Consider the following 17,383-nt stretch of genomic DNA (forward strand, 5'->3'; position numbering starts at 1 on the left):
TCCAATGCGTCAGCGGCCTTCCTATCCTGCTGCTTCACAAATGGATGCAGGAAAAAGCAGCTACACATGAGCAACCCCCTGCTTGTGGGGATGATGAGGATGAAGAAGAAGAAACCTCCTCATTGTTGCCCTGATGGTCCAGGGAAGTCACCGCTTGCCCACACGCCCAGCCGCAAGGAAAGGAGTCCCGCCCCCAGCACACCGTGGCTTCTGGCTCTGGGTGCAAACCACGGCTGAGGGCCTGGCGAGCTCAGCCGCGCTGATGGATCCAGCCGGACCTGGGAGACCCACACCTGGCCGCGGTCTTGGCTTAAAGAGCGGCAGCGGCTGCTTCCGCCCCGCCATCGGGGCTGGGCCTCGCGGCGGCGGCGGCAGCAACACCAACGGCGGACCGCCGGTCGCCGTGGCAACGCGCCGGGGGCGGGCGAAGGGCGGTGCGCGCGGCGGCCGTTGGAGGGGGCGGGGCCGCGGCCCGGGCGGCGGGCGGTGTGGCGGGGCTGACCCGCGGGGACCCGTCTCGGCTCGGCCCGGCTGCCCGCAACGGCCCTGCGAGGTAGGCCACCCCCGTCCGGGGGCTCGGGGGGCTCGGGACGGGGCCGCGGCCTTTCCACCGTTGGCTGTTCCGTTATTTTGTTTCGTGGCTTTATTTTTATTTACCTCATTTTCACTCCATTATTTTGCTTTCATTCCTGTCGTTTTCATTTCATGGTTGTTACTTCGTTTCGTTTCGTTTCGTTTTGATTTCATTTTATTTTTCCGTCACTTGGGTTATGGCCGCCCGCTCCAGAAGACTCTGGAAGGCTTACAAAAATCAAGTGGACAAACAGTTCAAAACAGGTTTAAAAAAAAAACCACCGATTAGAATCGTGTTCGTGTTCGCATTTTATTACTGGATTCCCTGTGGGAATCCTTCTCGTTTGGGGAGGATTTGTGTGGTGGCCCTGATTGACCTTTGGGGCGGGGGGGGTGTATTTGTCGCCCTTCTTCCGGGGGGGGAGCCACAGAAAGGGCCTTTGGAGGAAAGGAGGGCCCAGGGCAGGAGGCAGCGCCTGGGGAACTGCTGGGGACTGGACGGGGGGAGCCGCCCTGGGCCCCTTTTCCGCCTCATTCCCAGGCTTTGCGCGGTGGGGGGGCGCTCTTGTGAACCTCTCCAGGCCTGCTTTTCCCCCCTTGGCTTTCTGCCTCTGCATCTTCTTGCACGTTTGTACCATCCTCCCGTTGAAGGCTGCGAGTCCTGGGCTGCCCCCCCTCAATCGCTCGCTTTCCGGGGTTTGTCTTTCTCTCCTTAGCCCCCCCGCCCCCCCCCCGAGCCAGGAGCCTTTGGGAAAAGGCGGGAAAACGTCCTAGAAAGAGCGCTACTGTGGCTGGGCTTGATTGGGGTCTATTCGTTGATAGATATACCAAGATCTTCCTTCTGAAATTGCTCAAAAGAAATTGCAACACAGGATCTATCAGCAGTGCCAGGGTATCTGTTGTTGTTGCTGATGTGGGACGGATGTCTTGGAGACACACTTTATTCCTTTCCTGTAGTTTTGCTCCATGGAGATCCACGTTTAAGTGGCAACGGTGCATACCCATGTGGGCGTGCATGATGGGTGTGCCTGCACTTAAATTTGTTGCATTACATTTGGAAACAAAAGTTTGGAAGCCGTGGTAGGGAAACAGAAAGTTCTTCCATTCTTTTGGAAACCTAGTTTAAAGTGGACCTGTGGTCGGTCTGGTTCAAAATCTGGATCATTGGATAACTCTAAGTGAAATGTTAACTCATGTTATTTAGCAGGTTGTTTCAACTTGGTTCCGTTTTATTTATTTATTTATTTAATACATTTATAGATGGGGAATGGAGGTGGAGCAATAGCAGTTTTAGGGTAAAAGTAAAGGTTTTCCTTGACATTAAGTCCAGCCGTGTCCGACTCTAGGGGGTGGTGCTCATCTCCGTTTCAAAGCCGAAGAGCCGGCGTTTGTCCGTAGACACTTCCTCCGCGGTCATGTGGCCGGCATGACTAAGCGGAATGCCGTTACCTGCCCGCCGAAGCGGTACCTATTAATCTACTCAACATTTGCATGTTTTTGAACTGCTAGGTTGGCAGGAGCTGGGACTGGCAACGGGAGCTCACCCTGTCACGCAGATTCGAACCGCCAACCTTCCGATCGGCAAGCTCAGCAGCTCAGCGGTTTAACCCGCAGCGCCACCGCGTCCCTAATAGCAGTTTTAGAGGGACTCAAAATCAAGTCTGCAGGATGCAGGTCTCTCTCCCTAGACACTGGACCACCCTGTGTCTCTGGAAGCACATTGGCCTACCGAGTTGGTTGAATCAATGTGTTGACTTGTAGCAGTAGATCTTGAGGGGGTGCATGATTTTGCCTTAGAGTGGTGGTCTTAGACACAGTCCAAGTGATTTGGATTTGGACTGGCCACCAGTCAAGTTAGGTTATCCTCAGTGTAGCAAAGGATGTATTGGATGATACACACAAAAGCCTGCAGATGAATGCTATTCACCTTCACACTGTGGTTGCTGTTTTTTTTTTAAAAAGCCTACATGCACTACAGTAATTGAACTACACAAGATCCAGTTTGGCATAGTAGTTAAGACACCAGGCTAGAAAGTGGAAGACTGTGAGTTCTAGTCCTGCCTTCGGCACAAAGCCAGCTGGGTGACCTTGGGCCAGTCACTCACAGCCCTAGGAAAGAGACAGTAGCAAATCACTTCTGAAAAATCTTGCCAAGAAAACTGCAGGGACTTGTCCAGGCAGTTGCCAGGAGTCAAAAACTGTCTCAAAGGCACCAAACACACCCCCAACATTAAATCTGGGCGTTATAGAAACGTATTTGTCCTATCATCTTTAGAATACCAAGACTTTTCAGAAATAGATAGCAGACTCATGAATCCATCCCTTAATCAGTTTCTTTCCCTTTATGTTAGATCTTATGTAAATCCCAGGTCTGGTAGAACTGCGGTTGCTTTACCAGTGGCTTCCCTTGTCATTTGGCTTCCTTTCGAGAGTTTGATTGGGGCACGACTGGTCAGGGGGGCACGTGGCAGTCAACCAAGGGTGAATGGCCTGCAGCCCATGGGCTTTTTTCCAGGCCATGGACAGTTCTGTGATGGCTTTGGCAGATAACAGCCGCTCAGTTTCCTGCCATCTTGAGGTAGAGCGCGCACAAAGATAGTGTTCCTTCTCGCATTTGTAATATATGCCTGCTCACTGCATCCCCTATCCCAAATGTAAAATGTTGGCTCTGGGTGCCTAAAGGTAGTGCACTGAATAGGTTATGATATAATGTCACCAACCTTGAAACATTCTTACATAATTTGCTTGCCAAAAGCATACATTCAGTTGTCTGCACGCTGAGTTGCATTACTTTATTCAGATGCAAACTGCCAAAATGTATGTGGAAGCTGTGGCTGGGTCATTGCCGTCACACAATATGCTTAATGAAGTCAGTCAAAAACGTAGCTGTTGTATTAACATCAGATGTTAAGCCAGGATAGAGTTAAGCTGGGTTAAGTGGGAGGGCTTAGCATTTTTTAAATAAAACCAGCCTATTTGATTAATGTGTACTTCATGTATTATGTCAATCCAGACTATTTATTTATTTATCAAATTTATATGGCTGCCCATCTCACAAAAAGTGACTCTGGGCGGCATTACGTCCATAACCAATTGTGTTGTATGGATGCAATCATAAAATGTATTTTGCCTGCTTTGATACCCCTACTTGACATCTGATACTTTGCTAAGTATAAGCTACAGACTTTTTTAAAGCCTTAAATAACTTGAGATCTGTCTGAGTATGATGTTTTTAAGGGCTACCTTGCATTTTCATAATAAACCAGTAACAGTGGGGTAAATAGTCTTCTCCCACCTGAATCTGCCCTAATAAAAATCTCCTGCTTCATAAACTTCCAATCTCTAGTTGTAAAATGGGAACGACCCAACTAATACTAGCAGCATCTTTTGAGAGTGGATCCATTTGGGGTTTAAAATTTTTGCAATTAAAACAGAAGGCTTGGCTAACCTCTGCCATTAATATTTCTAGGGGCAGCGCAAAGCGCTACACCAACTTGGGTAACACTGTTGGGATTCCTTCCCTGACCATTTTTTTCCCCTCATATTCCTCTTCATGTTTTTCTGCACACATGGAAACTTGTTGTTGGCTAGTAAGAAATAGTGATTCTTTGACTTCCTCGTAGTTGGTGCATCTGATGGATTCTCACAGCAGACAATGGAGCATATCTCAAGCGACAGGCCCCAAATCCTACGGCCAAAGGAGGATGGCCACTCAGCAAGGAAGGAGGCAGGCAACAGCGGGGATCATCTTTCCAGGGACCCACAAGAAATCCACCCCCCCTTTTCCAATGATAATTTCAGACTGCAGCTAGACGGATCCCAAACCCCTGCTGGGCTTAAGTCATTGACCCCAAAGCCTCCCCGTAAACCGAGGCTGGAGCGGACATCCTCTCTTGATGAACTGATCTGGCGGAGGAGGAGGTCTTTCAGAAAGAACCAAGAGAACTTGGCTGACTCAGCCGAGGGGGGGTCCTCCGATGGGTCTTTCCAGGAAGAAAGCCCCGCCAAGCAGGAAGTAGCCTCCAGTGGCAGCCGCCACCATCTGCAGCCTGGGCACAACTTGTACCAAGGCTGCAAGGCTCCCCACGTCAGCCAAAGCAGGCTTAGCCTTTCTGCATCGCCCAGGAAGTTGTCCAAGGTCTTGGCCACCCAGCCTCCCCCCCCTCTGGAACTGGAGGGCTCCTTTCCTTCTCTGAGGACCACTAACAGGATTGACCCAGATTGTGCGGATTACAAGTTTGGTTCCCGGAGTGTTTTCCCAAGAGCGGGCAGCAGCTGGAGCGACACACAGCTTCAGAGCCGTGGAATGGCTTGTGAGCACTGTTTGGCTGCCTCCGTGAAATCTACCTTCAGCCTGCTGGCCCCCATCCGCGTCAGAGACGTGCGAAACAGGTATGTGCCTTGGAGCAGGGGGCCGTGGTGGCGGTGACTGTTCTGGTGTGGACAGGGCCTTTGCAGAACTTCTAGACAAATCCTTTTTGAGTAAGGAAAACCTTAATGCAGAATGGAAAAACCGTGTTTTTTGTTTTTTCCCCCCTCTTAGGGGGATGCCTCAGCAGCAATCTAATATCCCCTCCGAGAACTTTATTGGGAAATTCCTGTCAATGTTCAGCGTATAACTTTTAGATGATAAGGTTTCTGGAACAGGACTGTTTTGCTTCTGTTACTCTAGAAAGGTGCCTGTCACTTGATGGGGCTGCTTACGGAATAACGAGCTCTTCTGCCCTGCCTTCCCAACCCAGCCGCTGAGAGCCCCGGCATAGAAAGAAGGGCCTTTGCCTCAGGTTCAGTCCTTGGGCTTGCCGACAGAAGGATAAGGTAGCCTGCGATGAGGAAGCCTCTGCTGTTGTTTTGTCCATCATCATGTGCTCCAGAGGAAGATACGTTTCACCTTCATCAGGAATATGAAGCTGTTTAAGTCTTGAGAAGGGAGAAACCCATTATAAAATGGCTGTGACACCGATGAGGTCTGTGCACCATTAACCTCCACCCAAGCTGTGCCTGTCCCAGATTCCACTGACTGTGGGGTTCCTATCCTTTACCTCTCTGAGACTGAGGCAAAGTCCTGGAGAGGCTCCTCGATAACAAGGCCTCTCAGGGCACTGTATTTCGATGGCCGTTTTGTCCTTCGGGCTCCCCTGCTCACAGCCATCCCAGGCTGTAGTTGGAAAACTAGCAGGAGTGAGGCGCGCCTGTGTGGGTTAGAACCTGCCCGTTGTGGGATAATTCTGACTGCATCTCAGTGTGTTTTTTCTTGATTTTTTCACTCCGGGCTTTGGGTAGGGAGAACAAGGAAAGAGATATGGGGTAGCCGCTCAGCCTAGTTTGCCGCGGCTGCGAGGGCTTTAAAAAATGACTTGTGCAACAGAGATCCAGCCATCCCTGGTGCCCATGGGCAAAGGTGTGTTGAACAACAGGGAGCAATGATGGCTGGGACTCTGTGTGCTCTGCATGTGGCAGTACGTTGTTCTTCTGGCATAACTCTTCTCCAAACTGTTTCTGTGCCCAAATCAGAATGTTGTTCGTGATCTTTAAAGCCAACACAACGTCGTATGTGGGAGTTTTTAAGAGCTTGGTTGCCAGTTAAAGTGGAATTTATTTGCTTTTTGTTAAATCCCGGTATTCTCGCAAGAATTTAAGTACTGGGATACCCTCCCATGTTAACTTTGCAACAACCCTGTGAGGTAGGTTAAACAGGGAGATAATGATTGGCCCCTAATCACCTAGTGAGCTTCGCGACTGAGCTATGTTTCGAACTCACCCTCCCCAGTATTCTAACTTCTGTGTCTCACTGAACTGAAAAATCCTCTCTCTGTGTGTCCCCCCATCACTCCAGCGCCCACCTGAGCTTTTTTCCGAGGAGAGCTTTGCCAAGGCTGTCATTAGACTTTGGAGCACTCTGCTAAGGAAGGCCTGCCTCTCCTCCTTTCTGATACATTTGACCCCTCAGTCCTGATTTTGATTCCCAAGGTACGTTAGTTGACTTTTCACAGGTTCGCTTGCTGTCACTACATCTGTTATTAGTACTATTATCGGCTGCGTAAAATGTTGCTAGGAGAGGGTGCAATAGAAGTGTTTCTGTGGAGCCCTCGTTGCTGTTCTCTGAGCTTGGTTGTTTGCTTGCAGATGTTTCATTGCCCGACTAGGCAACATCTTCAGTGCTCAAGAAGCGTTGCAGAATAAACCAATACTGTAAATTATTTTAAGACGACAACAACAACAGAATATCCTTTTCTGCAGAAGCTACTTGGAAGGCAGCCTTCTTGCTAGTGGTGCCCTCCTGGGAGCAGAAGAGCTGAACCGGTATTTTCCTGATCGCCGCATTGGCATCTTCGTAGCCACCTGGAACATGCAGGGCCAGAAGGTGAGGAAATGAGGGTCCCAATGTCCTTCTCTAATAAGCAGACCTTTCCTAGGGAAGAAGGCTAGGTCAAGGAGGAAAAACAAAGGCGCAGTTCAGCATTCCATAAGGCGTGAGGCTTTGGAGCTGCTTTGGAAGCATCTTGCCCGCAGACAGGCTCACCCCGTGAAGCAGGAAGGATGGAGGGCAAGCCGTACGCTCAGCTCAGCCCAGCCTGGCCTACCTCAGTGTTGACAGGTCAGGCTCACACCGACTTTTCTCCCGGGAAAAATTACGGCATACCTGCCCTTTTAACACTATGAAACCTGCAGGTATTTCGGGACAGTGTCACTATATGATTCTAATTTTGCATTTAAAGTTCATATTTTTAACGCAAAAGATCTTGGAAGCATGTTCAGTGAAGGTTTGTGTAACCTTGGGAATAAGCCAGCTGTCTCGGATCTACAAATCTACTTGCAGCTCATCCATTCCCAGATAAAAAGTTTTTTCCCCCCTTTTAGCGTTTCTTTTGCAGACAGATTTTCAGGGAAATGTAACAAAGTTGTGGAGAGAAACAGCTAGGTCGACTGAGTTTAGGAAAGGTGGGCTGTGGATGCAAAAACTAAAGGAAAGGAAACAGGAGCCTCTCCTTGCGATTCTTTTGCTTGCCACGTTCTAGATGAGACCGGACGTTGTCCTCGTTAAAATGCTTGCTTGTGTACCCAGAACAGGTATTGGTGCAGCGTTTCACGAGCAGTGCATGGAGAAGCAGAGTGGCCTTTAACCCTCCTAGTAATGTTCACATGTGGATTGAGTGACTGATTTTCTGCTCTGTTCGTTTTCTGATGGCAAATCTGTTCGTTTTCTGTATTCCACCCCAGATAAACAGAAAGCTATTTGCATCCTGCATGCAGGAAAAATGAATTTGGTACTCTGCTTCATTTTTTGTTCTTCAGTTGGCAGCTAGAGCCCTCAAATGAGCTCATCTACAGTTGGAAAGGTCATTTTTTTCTTGCAGGAGCTTCCTGAGATGCTGGATGACTTCCTGTTGCCGTCTGAGCCTGATTATGCCCAGGACGTGTATGTGATAGGGATCCAAGAAGGCTGTCCAGATAGGTATGGAAACAAAGGGAAGCAACTGTGCAGCTGAGAGACCCTCCCTCCCTCCCTCCCTCCCTTCCACATCTCTGGTGTTTCCTCTTGAGAATCCCCACACAACTATGAATAGGATCATTATGTTGCAGAGGACGAGGCTGTCGCAAGCACTCCCCCCTCTTCTGTAACATGAGAGAACTTTCTAAAACAGGGCAAAGCTTCTTGTGAGCACAGGCCTCCTTTGCGAGAAGGTTGTAATGGTCCATTGGCAGCATTAGTCCCGGGTTCACCTCTCCTCTTCATTTGTCTACAATCCTCAGTGTGCGCGACCAGTGGCTGGCATCTAGGAGAAGAGTGGATGTGGGCAGAGTCACTGCAAGGAGTTGAAGAGTAGGAGCTCAGGCTAGTGCGTGGAACTAGTGAGGGTGAAGAGCGCTTCCGGGAGATCCCATGTCATCCTGATAAGCCAGACTGGCCATGGAAGTCCCTTTTGAGCTTGGACTGGAGCTGCTGGCCTCTGAGCTCCTCAAGTACAGCATGGCCAATTGGCTCTGCTTCCCTTCCGCAGGCGAGAGTGGGAGATTCGCCTGCAGGAGACGCTGGGCCCTCAGTATGTCATGTTTTATGCAGCTGCCCACGGTGTCCTTTACATGTCAGTCTTCTTGCGAAGGGATCTCGTCTGGTTTTGCTCAGGTACGTGCTGCCAGAGAGAAACTTCGAGTGGCCTTTAAGTCACTACTCCGCTGGGAATATTGCTACATCTCCAGACAGCCTGTTTTTATTTGGTAAGGGGAGAAAGCCGAACCTTTAATAAGCAAGAGCGATGTGCTTAGAAGGTGAAACCAAACCCCAACATTTAATTGCAGTATTTTTCACCCTAGCTACTAAGGGGAAGTGCTGCCTGTTTATTCTAGCACTGTTTTTTCCGAGCGCTCTTTGACAGGCCTTCTCACTTCTCCTTTCCCACAGAGGTGGAATACGCCACAGTGACAACGCGCATCGTGTCTCAGTTCAAAACCAAGGGTGCGCTAGGAATTTGCTTCACTTTCTTTGGCACGTCCTTCCTTTTCATCACTTCCCACTTTACGTGTGAGTGCCTCCCTAACTTCTGCCCATTGGAGGCATAGTAAGTTTTTTTCAGAGCTTTGTAACAGGTATGCCAGTTGGACTCCCTGCTCTGTGTTCCCAACTGAATGCAAGAAAGGTAGGTATGTAGAGCTATTGCAGAAAGTTAGGAAGCTGTGTCTACAAAGAAACAAACGGCACCCTCCCCCTTTATACCTTAGTCCCAAGCTTGAATCCTGGGCATCTTCTCCTGCCTTTTTGGAGTCCACAACCACGTAACTGCTCATCCCCTGACTTATGAAGGTTCCTGATGAGGGAATTCTCCAGCAGCAGCCGGCTGGGTGACCTCAGGCCGGTCTTCTTCTCTCAGCCCAACTCACCTCACAGGGTGGTGGTTGTGGGGAAAATAGGAGGAGGAAGGAGCATTAGGTATGTTCGCCGCCTTGAGTTATTTATAAAAATAATAAAGGCGGGATAGAAAATAAATAATAATAATGAGAATCAGAGATTCCTGCTTCACCAGGTTCAACCCATACAAGTTTTCCTTCTCAGGTAAATGGTTTGAACATGACTTCTCAGGTGATGCACTTATAAACTGCTTCTCCCTCCTCTTCCAATATAAGTACATACCCAGAAAGTTTAGTGTTACGAGACGGGATTCCAGCTCAACTCCTCCTCCACTTCTTCCAGCCAGGTGTTCCAGTTTTTCTAGGACTAGGAAAAAGTGGGAGCATGCGTCTCCTGAAATCTCTGGGATTACAGCTCCATGGCCCTCATTCTTGTCCCCCGTCTTCAGAATTCTGGCCTTATATTGTGAACATTGGAGATTGTGCTAAAAGAATTTTGCTTAGTCTTTAGTGGGACTCTGATCCAGATTCTTTTCTTAGTCCAACTGAATACTGTGAGCAACCGGCTGTCCTTCATCTAGCTGTCCCATTTACAGAGCTTTGGTCCTTCTGAGCGCTGAAATCCGGGACAGTATTGAGAACATTGTTCTCCTCTACTTCAGAGAGAGAAATCTCCTGAAGTGGTTTCCAGTGGAAGCTGCCGTGTTGTGTGTTTTTTCCACTAGGACTTGCACTGAGCAGCCTTCTTCTCTTTCAGCTGGGGATGGCAAAGTAAATGAGAGGGTCCTGGATTACAACAAAACCATCCAAGCTCTTTCGCTGCCCAAAAATATTCCCGATACCAACCCGTATCGATCTAGTTCCTGTGAGTAACTTGGCACTTGAAAGTGCTGTACTTTGCTGTGCATTCTTCGTATGCTGATGTGACTCTCTCTTTCAAATAAATACCACCATAATGATACACCTGAAGGAAAGTCTGTTCTCTAGAAAGTAATCACTGATTTGATCTAGGCACATATGCAGGTCCAAGGGATAAAACCAGGCTTAGATGGAAGAGCCAGTGTTTCCCAGCCTGGGCAATTTTGAGATGTGTGGGCTTGAACCCCCAGAATTCCCCAACCAGCCTGGCCATTGCTAAGAATTCCAGGAGTTGAAATCCACACATCTCGAAGTTGCCCAGACTAGCACTGGAGCAGGGAAATGGTGGCAGGTTATAGTCATTACATTTCAAGGAATGTGTAGTCGCACAAAAATATAACGTACACTAGGTTATATCTAAGGGACGCGGTGGCTCTGCGGGTTAAACCGCTGAGCTACTGAGCTTGCCGATCGGAAGGTCGGCGGTTCGAATCCGCGTGACGGGGTGAGCTCCGGTTGTTAGTCCCAGCTCCTGCTCACCTAGCAGTTTGAAAACATGCCAGTGTGAGTAGATTAATAGGTACCGCTTCAGCGGGCAGGTAACGGCATTCCATGTAGTCATGCCGGCCACATGACCACGGATGGGTCTACGGACAACGCCGGCTCAGCGGCTTAGAAACGGAGATGAGCACCGCCCCCTAGAGTCGGATACGACTGGACTTTACGTCAAGGGAAACCTTTACCTTTACCTTTACCTAGGTTATATCTAGGTATTGGGGTTGGGGTTGGCAACTCCCAGAATTCCCTGCCAGGGATTCAGTGCTGGGCATCATTATCGTTTTCCTTTCACTTTCACTCCTGCCCACTGGGGTGTACAAATACCTATCACAGATTATGCTTTCCTCCAAAGAGTTCAGGCTTGTAGTGATTTTAGTTTCAGTTATTTTGCTTGCAAACTAGATTGAATGAATACCGCCCTCAAGCCCCTCGGTCAAACCCAGGTCCCCAATAATTCTGTGTAAGTGGTTTGGGAAGACTTAATCTCCATGCCGCAGTAATTCTCCAATTACTCCCCCTCCTTTGCTTGGTTCTGCAGCAGACGTCACTACCCGCTTTGACAACGTCTTCTGGTTCGGAGACTTCAACTTCCGCCTGAATGAAGACCGGGAGGTGGTAGAGCAGATCCTCAGTCACGGCCAGGACCTGGACGTGTCAGTGCTGCTACAGCATGACCAGCTGTTGAAGGAAATGCACAGTGGTGAGGAGCACCTTTCCATTTTCAGGTGTTTTTGCAGTTCAGCTGCCAGGAGCCAACCCCCCCCCCCCATGCCAAATGTCCTGATCGGTGCAGCGACCCTCACAGAAGCAATGGCTCCAGCTGAGCACCAGCTGTGCCCGGAGTAGGAGGATCTCAGCACAGCAGCTCTCGCCTCCTCAGTGACCCCTGGTTATCAGACAGGCAGCGGCCCATTTGACAACCTGTGCGCCAGGCCCTGTGCTGCTCCCCGCTGGTTTCTGGGTGCAATTTAGGGGGTTGGTTTTCTATATTCGACAACCTGCAGAACTATATTCTCCAAACAGAATTGACCAGCCACCTCAGCCGTCCTGGAAGAAGCCCCTGGTAGGATCCCTCTTCCGTGAAGTGAGGGGGGAGGCTGAGGTCCAGAGCAGCTGCTTTTCGGTGGGAGGGCCTGTTTTCTGAAAGTGGACCCAGTTGGGGTCAAGCTTGCTCCCTTTCTTTTCGGAGGATGCTAAATAACAGCTCTTCCAGGGAACATTTGCCAGGCGATGGGGGATGTTTGGGTTTTTCTGCCGTTAAGGGATTGCTGTTTATCTGTAGATAAATAGATATTGTTTCTTGCTTTTCCTTACCGGGAAGGTTTAATATTTTATATGTGCAGTACCTTGTCATTAACCCCTGGGAGTCCTAATTGATTACAGCCAGATACAGGATGGATGGATGGGTGTGGATGGAACATACATGTCCCTGTAGCTGAATGGTAAAACCCTGTTGCGCCCCACTATTTATAATTAAGTACCTACAGACCTTTTGCCAGCTAAAGGGCTGACCTACTCCTTGCAGGCATTAAGCTTGAATAAAGTCTTCATTTCGAAGACAGACAAAGGGGCTTGACCACCCCCTTTTGCATCTTGCTCATCTCCAGGTTTTGGGGGAAGGTTGAGCTCTCTGCTGTAGATCCATAGCTTACGCTGTCCTTTCATTATTCATTGAACCACTTCTGGGTTGTACAGCGACCCAATACATTACACCAGCACTTGATTTAGCCATAGCCTGATGGGAGAGACTATGGGAACCTGAGGAGGAGGAGCTCAGCCCAGCTCAGGCAGTGTGGAGAAGAGGCCTTCCAGCCCAGCTCTGCCTTGACTTGCTCTCAGCCTGCCTGGGAGGCTTTTACCCTGACTAGCATTAACAGAGCCTTTCTCACAAGAACGCAGTTCTTGCTTCCTCAGTTTGTCAGCTTCTGCAGCCTGACACGTTAACGGCAGCGTATTGGGGAGTCCTTCCCTAAGGCTGGGATTTAGCAGTCAGTCCTTTGACTTGCCCGATCTGCTCTTCCCACAGGTTCTATTTTTAAGGGGTTCCAAGAAGCCCCCATCTTTTTCCGTCCTTCCTACAAGTTTGACGTTGGACAGGACACCTACGACACAACCTCCAAGCAGAGGACACCTTCGTATACGGTAAGAGCTTCTGGGAGGCAGCAAGCAAGCAAGCATCCCCCCAGGGAAACCCCTCCAGCAGAAATGGCTACCCAGAGGTCAAGCATTCTGTCCCCAACTCCCACAGGCCAGCGAGCCCTTCAGCTGTACACCGTCCTTCCTTCCTTCCTTCCTTCCTTCCTTCCTTCCTTCCTTCCTTCCTTCCTTCCTTCCTTCCTCCCTCCCTCCCTCCCTCCCTCCCTCCCTCCCTCCCTCCCTCCCTCCCTCCCTCCCTCCCTCTCAGCTCTTTAGCAGGCTGGCCAAGAGTGAGGTAGGGCAAGGAGGGAGATGGAATGTGAGGGGCCACCTTGGTGAGCTTCTCTCTCCACTAAACACCCCCCCAGCCTCAGCCCCAGTCAGACACCAAAAGATGGCGTGCCGCTAGAATCTTGGGCGAGAAGGCTTCAGACCCCCCGCCCGTCTGCGTTGAGGGAAGAGCGCTTGACTCGCCTGTCTTTCAGGAGGCTGTGTGTGCTTGAGGGGGAGGGGAGGGGGGCAGGCCACCCCCAAACTGCTACCTAGAGCTCCGTCTGGCCCAAGAGGTTCCCTGCGCTGGCCTAGACTCTTGGTATAAAGCCAAAGGTAGGTCTGCCTGGCGAAAAAATGAGGTAAATGATACAAGGATGACTTTGTGGGCTTACTTTTTCCTCCCTGTACTGTTACATAAGAGAGCTGATTTGGTCTGGTGCTTAAAGCAGTGATAGTGAGCCTCTGGCACGTGTGACACACCATGTTTTGGGAGACCAACAACAACTATTCTCCCTGTTTGAGTTACCAAAGAAACTGAACAAAAAAAGGCATTGCAGTTCCCCCCACCCATCTACCTCCTCCCCATCTCCGCCCTTTTCGCTGCCCAAAATTGGATTGTATTTTGTTTTAAATAAATGAATATGTAAAGAATTGTTTATCTGTTCTTCGGGGGGGAGGGGTGACATGCCAGCAGAGTTAAGTTAGGCATTTTCCAAATTTTTGACACGCCGAGCCCAAAAGGTTCGCCACCACAGGGTTAAAGCCACCGGATGAGAAACTGGGAGTCCCCGAGTTTTACTTCTGCCTTGTTTACTTCTGTATTGTTGCCAAGAAAATGAAATGGACGCATTTATGAAGCCACCAGAGGTGTTATCTTATTCGGCCTCCCCTAATCAGTATTTGAGAACCACTTTGGTTTAAGGCCTAGGAAGGAGGCAATGGCAAACTGCTTCTGGAAAACCTTGCCAAGAAAACCGCAGGAACTCATCCAGGGACTTGCTGAGAGTCAAAAATGATTCGAAGGTACCTACCCTCCCCCCCAAAATGATCCTAACAACCGTTTTAGAGATGGCTCCTGATCTCTGTCAGTCAGGCACAGAAGCCAGCATTACATAAAACTCAGTTACCAGAGGAATCTCCCTGTTCTGGGGGCAGGGAAGTGACATGCGACAAGTGCAGGCACAAACCCGCCTAGTTAAACAAGGCAAGAACTCTTTCCCCATGGCAGCTCTAACACGCTCTCCAAATGTTCTGCAGCCCGCAAGGCTGCGTTCTCCTGCCTCTGCAGGGAAGCCATCACTCTACACTGCCTCTCGTACCAGAGAGGACTCCCTGACCTAAGGAAGTTCTCTTCACCCAGGAGCAGGAGAGCCTTTCTCCTTAACCTCCGAGGTGGGCTTGCCGGTCGCCTTTGCCCTGAGTCGCTCTGCTCATCCTTCTCCCCTTCCAGGACCGGGTCATCTACCGAAGCCGCCACCAGAATGAGATCCACACCGTGAAGTACTCTGCCTGCTTTGGGATCAAAACGTCAGATCACCGCCCTGTGTATGGGTTATTTCGTGTCAAAGTGAGACCTGGAAGAGACAAGTGAGTATGACTTTCATTGAGAGGCAGCAGAGGATGCCTTTGAAACGCTTCACCCTGAGGCCCCCGACATTCCCGTAGACACATTTGGGTTGCAGCACCTTAGTCTGAGTTTGTGCCCTGGAGGCCAGGTGAGACAGCCAGAGCGCAGCCTTTCTCCCTCAGGGCCTTGTATCGGTAGGCACGGAAAGCAGGAGGCCTTGGCCACAGTCATCACGGTAGCCGTGGATCGGGACGCAGCTGTAGCCACCAGAACCAGGCCACCCTACCCACGATTCTGGTCCCCAGAAGCAGAGCAGCTGCCCTTTGCTACTCCCAGAAAGCAGAGAGGCACCCAGCCACCCCCGATACCTGCACTCTCCTGCCAAGCTCCCTTTAATCCTAGCAGCTGAAGCCAGGGCTCAGTGACATGGTCAGGGATATAAAGCCACAATGCAGTTGGGTGGTACTACAAACCTCCCGCTTAAACAATAAAGCTTTATATTTGTGGCTGTTTTTAATTGTTCAAAATAATCTCATGGAATAGCCAAACCTAGTAAGATTTTACCTGATCTTGTGATAATTTTTAAAAGGCGTGTTTTTACTTTGGCATCTGTGTCATTGTGCAGTGGTCCTCGTTGTGTGGACAGGTTGCTGACCCCTGATTAAGGGAAGAAAACTTGTCAATTTAATCTAGAATTTGCAGGCTGCACAAAGATGAAAAACCAGGATGCCAGACAATTGGAGCAGGTCCCACATCCTCCTCTCCCTAGTTCTCATGATTCCTCGGAGATTGTACAACAGCATGGCACGTACTTTAACTTTTCATGAGCTGGTTTGTGCTTTGTACCATTTACCTACAGCATCCCACTGGCTGCAGGCCTGTTCGATCGAGAACTTTATTTGATTGGCATAAAGAGACGGATCACGAGGCAACTTCAGAAAAAACAAGCTCTGAAAACCCAGAAATCCAGCACGGTCTGTTCCGTTTCCTGACCAAACACACCCAGGGGTTATGAGGCCAACACGAAGGGCTTGCAGACAAGGCCTCCTCCAGCTCATTCCCCAGAATTCTGCCGGAATGGCTCCAGCACAACCATGAAAGCAAAGGGCTCCTTCGAGGCTGGACGTGGCTGGATGCTCAGTGGATTGGGCTGAGATTTATCAAGCGCGTGGCTTCTTCCTATCAACAAGTGCCTGTCCTGGTGCTTGAGCAGGATCCTGAATTAAACCTGCTGGGTGTTGGCTTTTCTGTTACAGCCACGTACGCTTCTTAGGTTTGGGAAGACACTTCTGAGGACCGTCTTGGGAATGAAGGAACACGTTCTAAGCCCTGTTCTGTGTTCATTCTTCAGTTGCAGCTGGGAAGCCAAGTATAGAGCAGCCAGAGTGTAGTTCCGTCCCCAGAAGCAACTTTTTCCCTAAGAATTCTAGAAAGAAAAGATCTCTGAAACGCTGCAGGGGCAAGGGAAGGCTCAGAAGGCAGTGACGAGGAGGAGGTTACAGGGATTTTTTGCCTTCAGTTACAGATTGGGACAAGCTAGCTTCCATCAGCTACATTTGTTAAAATCTATGAGCTAGAGAGAGATGGCACCTTGAGTGGTTTCAAAAATCAGTATTTTCAATAGCAAGAGCAAATTTTAGCTGATGCCAATGGTTTGGTAAGAGTTAGAAATGTTTTCCCCTCGTGTGTAGTCACCTGCCATTTTCCTTGATTGTGTTTGGGTTCAGAATTCCTTGAAACAAATAAAGGATGATTCAGAACTTAAAAACTGGTTTCTAGTGTGCCAGCTGCTGCTTAAAACTCTGCATTGCTGATGCACCCTACCTGGAGCTTAGCTTAAATCCTTATCAGTGGAATTCCAGTATCATCTCCAACATGCAAAGCCAGTACGTTTTTCCTTTCCCCTACGGGGTGTAATTAAGCGTTAATCACAAGATTCAAAATGAATCCTCTACTGTAGAGTTTTTTGTAGTGGTGGATCGTGGCAGTGGGCAGCATCCCAGAGCACCCTTCCAAGCCTGTGACGTGGTGCCTCCAAGAACGAAATCAGAGCTTGATTCCTTATCAAACACCTACAGGGTGTTAAGAGTAGTGCTTAATAGTGAATTCCAGATACAGTAAATGCCCCAAAGAAGTAAGATTTTCACCCTGGCCTTAGAGTTAATTGTTCCCCCGGGGACGAGGGAGAGCAGTGATTGACTGAGCAGCCGTAAATCAGCCATCCTAGGGAGGACAAGGACTCTCAGGTTGCAGGAAGGAGTGTGAATTCCCCAAGGAAAGGGAAGCAGGAAGATAATTGTCCAGGCATTTATTTCGCTGATGTTTCAGGCTATTTTCAAGCAGTCCTCCCCTGCCTCTGCAATTGGAACAGTATCGTATTATTTCAGCACAACAGAAATTCTTTGTGGCATTTGCAAAAGGAGGATTTTGTGAGTCAGCGGCACAGCATGACTTATGAAGAAGGGTCCGTCTCCCTACTGAACAGATCTCACCAGGTTCGGGGGAAGAAACATCCAAGTGCACAACGCATTGGGCCAGATGGCTTAATGCCACGTATGTGGTTCTAGAGCA

At 49.4% G+C, this 17,383-nt stretch overlaps 1 protein-coding gene and 1 long non-coding RNA gene across 2 annotated transcripts; both read left to right on the top strand.

Moving 5' to 3' along the window:
• The first annotated feature begins 1,412 nt into the window (after positions 1-1,412).
• On the top strand, positions 1,413-16,541 carry LOC134506168 (phosphatidylinositol polyphosphate 5-phosphatase type IV-like). The gene is made up of 11 exons (XM_063316221.1): positions 1,413-1,465; positions 4,197-4,965; positions 6,814-6,937; positions 7,932-8,029; positions 8,577-8,701; positions 8,978-9,097; positions 10,178-10,285; positions 11,375-11,536; positions 12,863-12,978; positions 14,696-14,832; positions 15,672-16,541. The coding sequence occupies exons 2-11, from the start codon at positions 4,229-4,231 to the stop codon at positions 15,802-15,804; spliced, it is 1,860 nt and encodes a 619-aa protein (XP_063172291.1). The 5' UTR covers positions 1,413-1,465; positions 4,197-4,228; the 3' UTR covers positions 15,805-16,541.
• Positions 5,269-6,807, top strand: LOC134506197 (uncharacterized). The gene is made up of 3 exons (XR_010068781.1): positions 5,269-5,540; positions 6,410-6,543; positions 6,700-6,807. It is a non-coding gene; the product is annotated as an uncharacterized LOC134506197 (long non-coding RNA).
• Positions 16,542-17,383: the final 842 nt, after the last annotated feature.

This window comes from Candoia aspera, chromosome 16 (genome assembly GCF_035149785.1).
Source record: "Candoia aspera isolate rCanAsp1 chromosome 16, rCanAsp1.hap2, whole genome shotgun sequence".
NCBI lineage: Eukaryota > Metazoa > Chordata > Lepidosauria > Squamata > Boidae > Candoia > Candoia aspera.

What these genes read in the sequence shown, in the direction of transcription:
- LOC134506168 (XM_063316221.1), top strand. Translation starts at nt 4,229, where the DNA reads ATGGAGCATATCTCAAGCGACAGGCCCCAAATCCTACGGCCAAAGGAG. An exon ending in CAAGAAGGCTGTCCAGATAG is followed by an intron (nt 8,030 to 8,576) that starts GTATGGAAACAA and finishes TCCCTTCCGCAG; the next exon opens with GCGAGAGTGGGAGATTCGCC. An exon ending in AGAGGACACCTTCGTATACG is followed by an intron (nt 12,979 to 14,695) that starts GTAAGAGCTTCT and finishes CTCCCCTTCCAG; the next exon opens with GACCGGGTCATCTACCGAAG.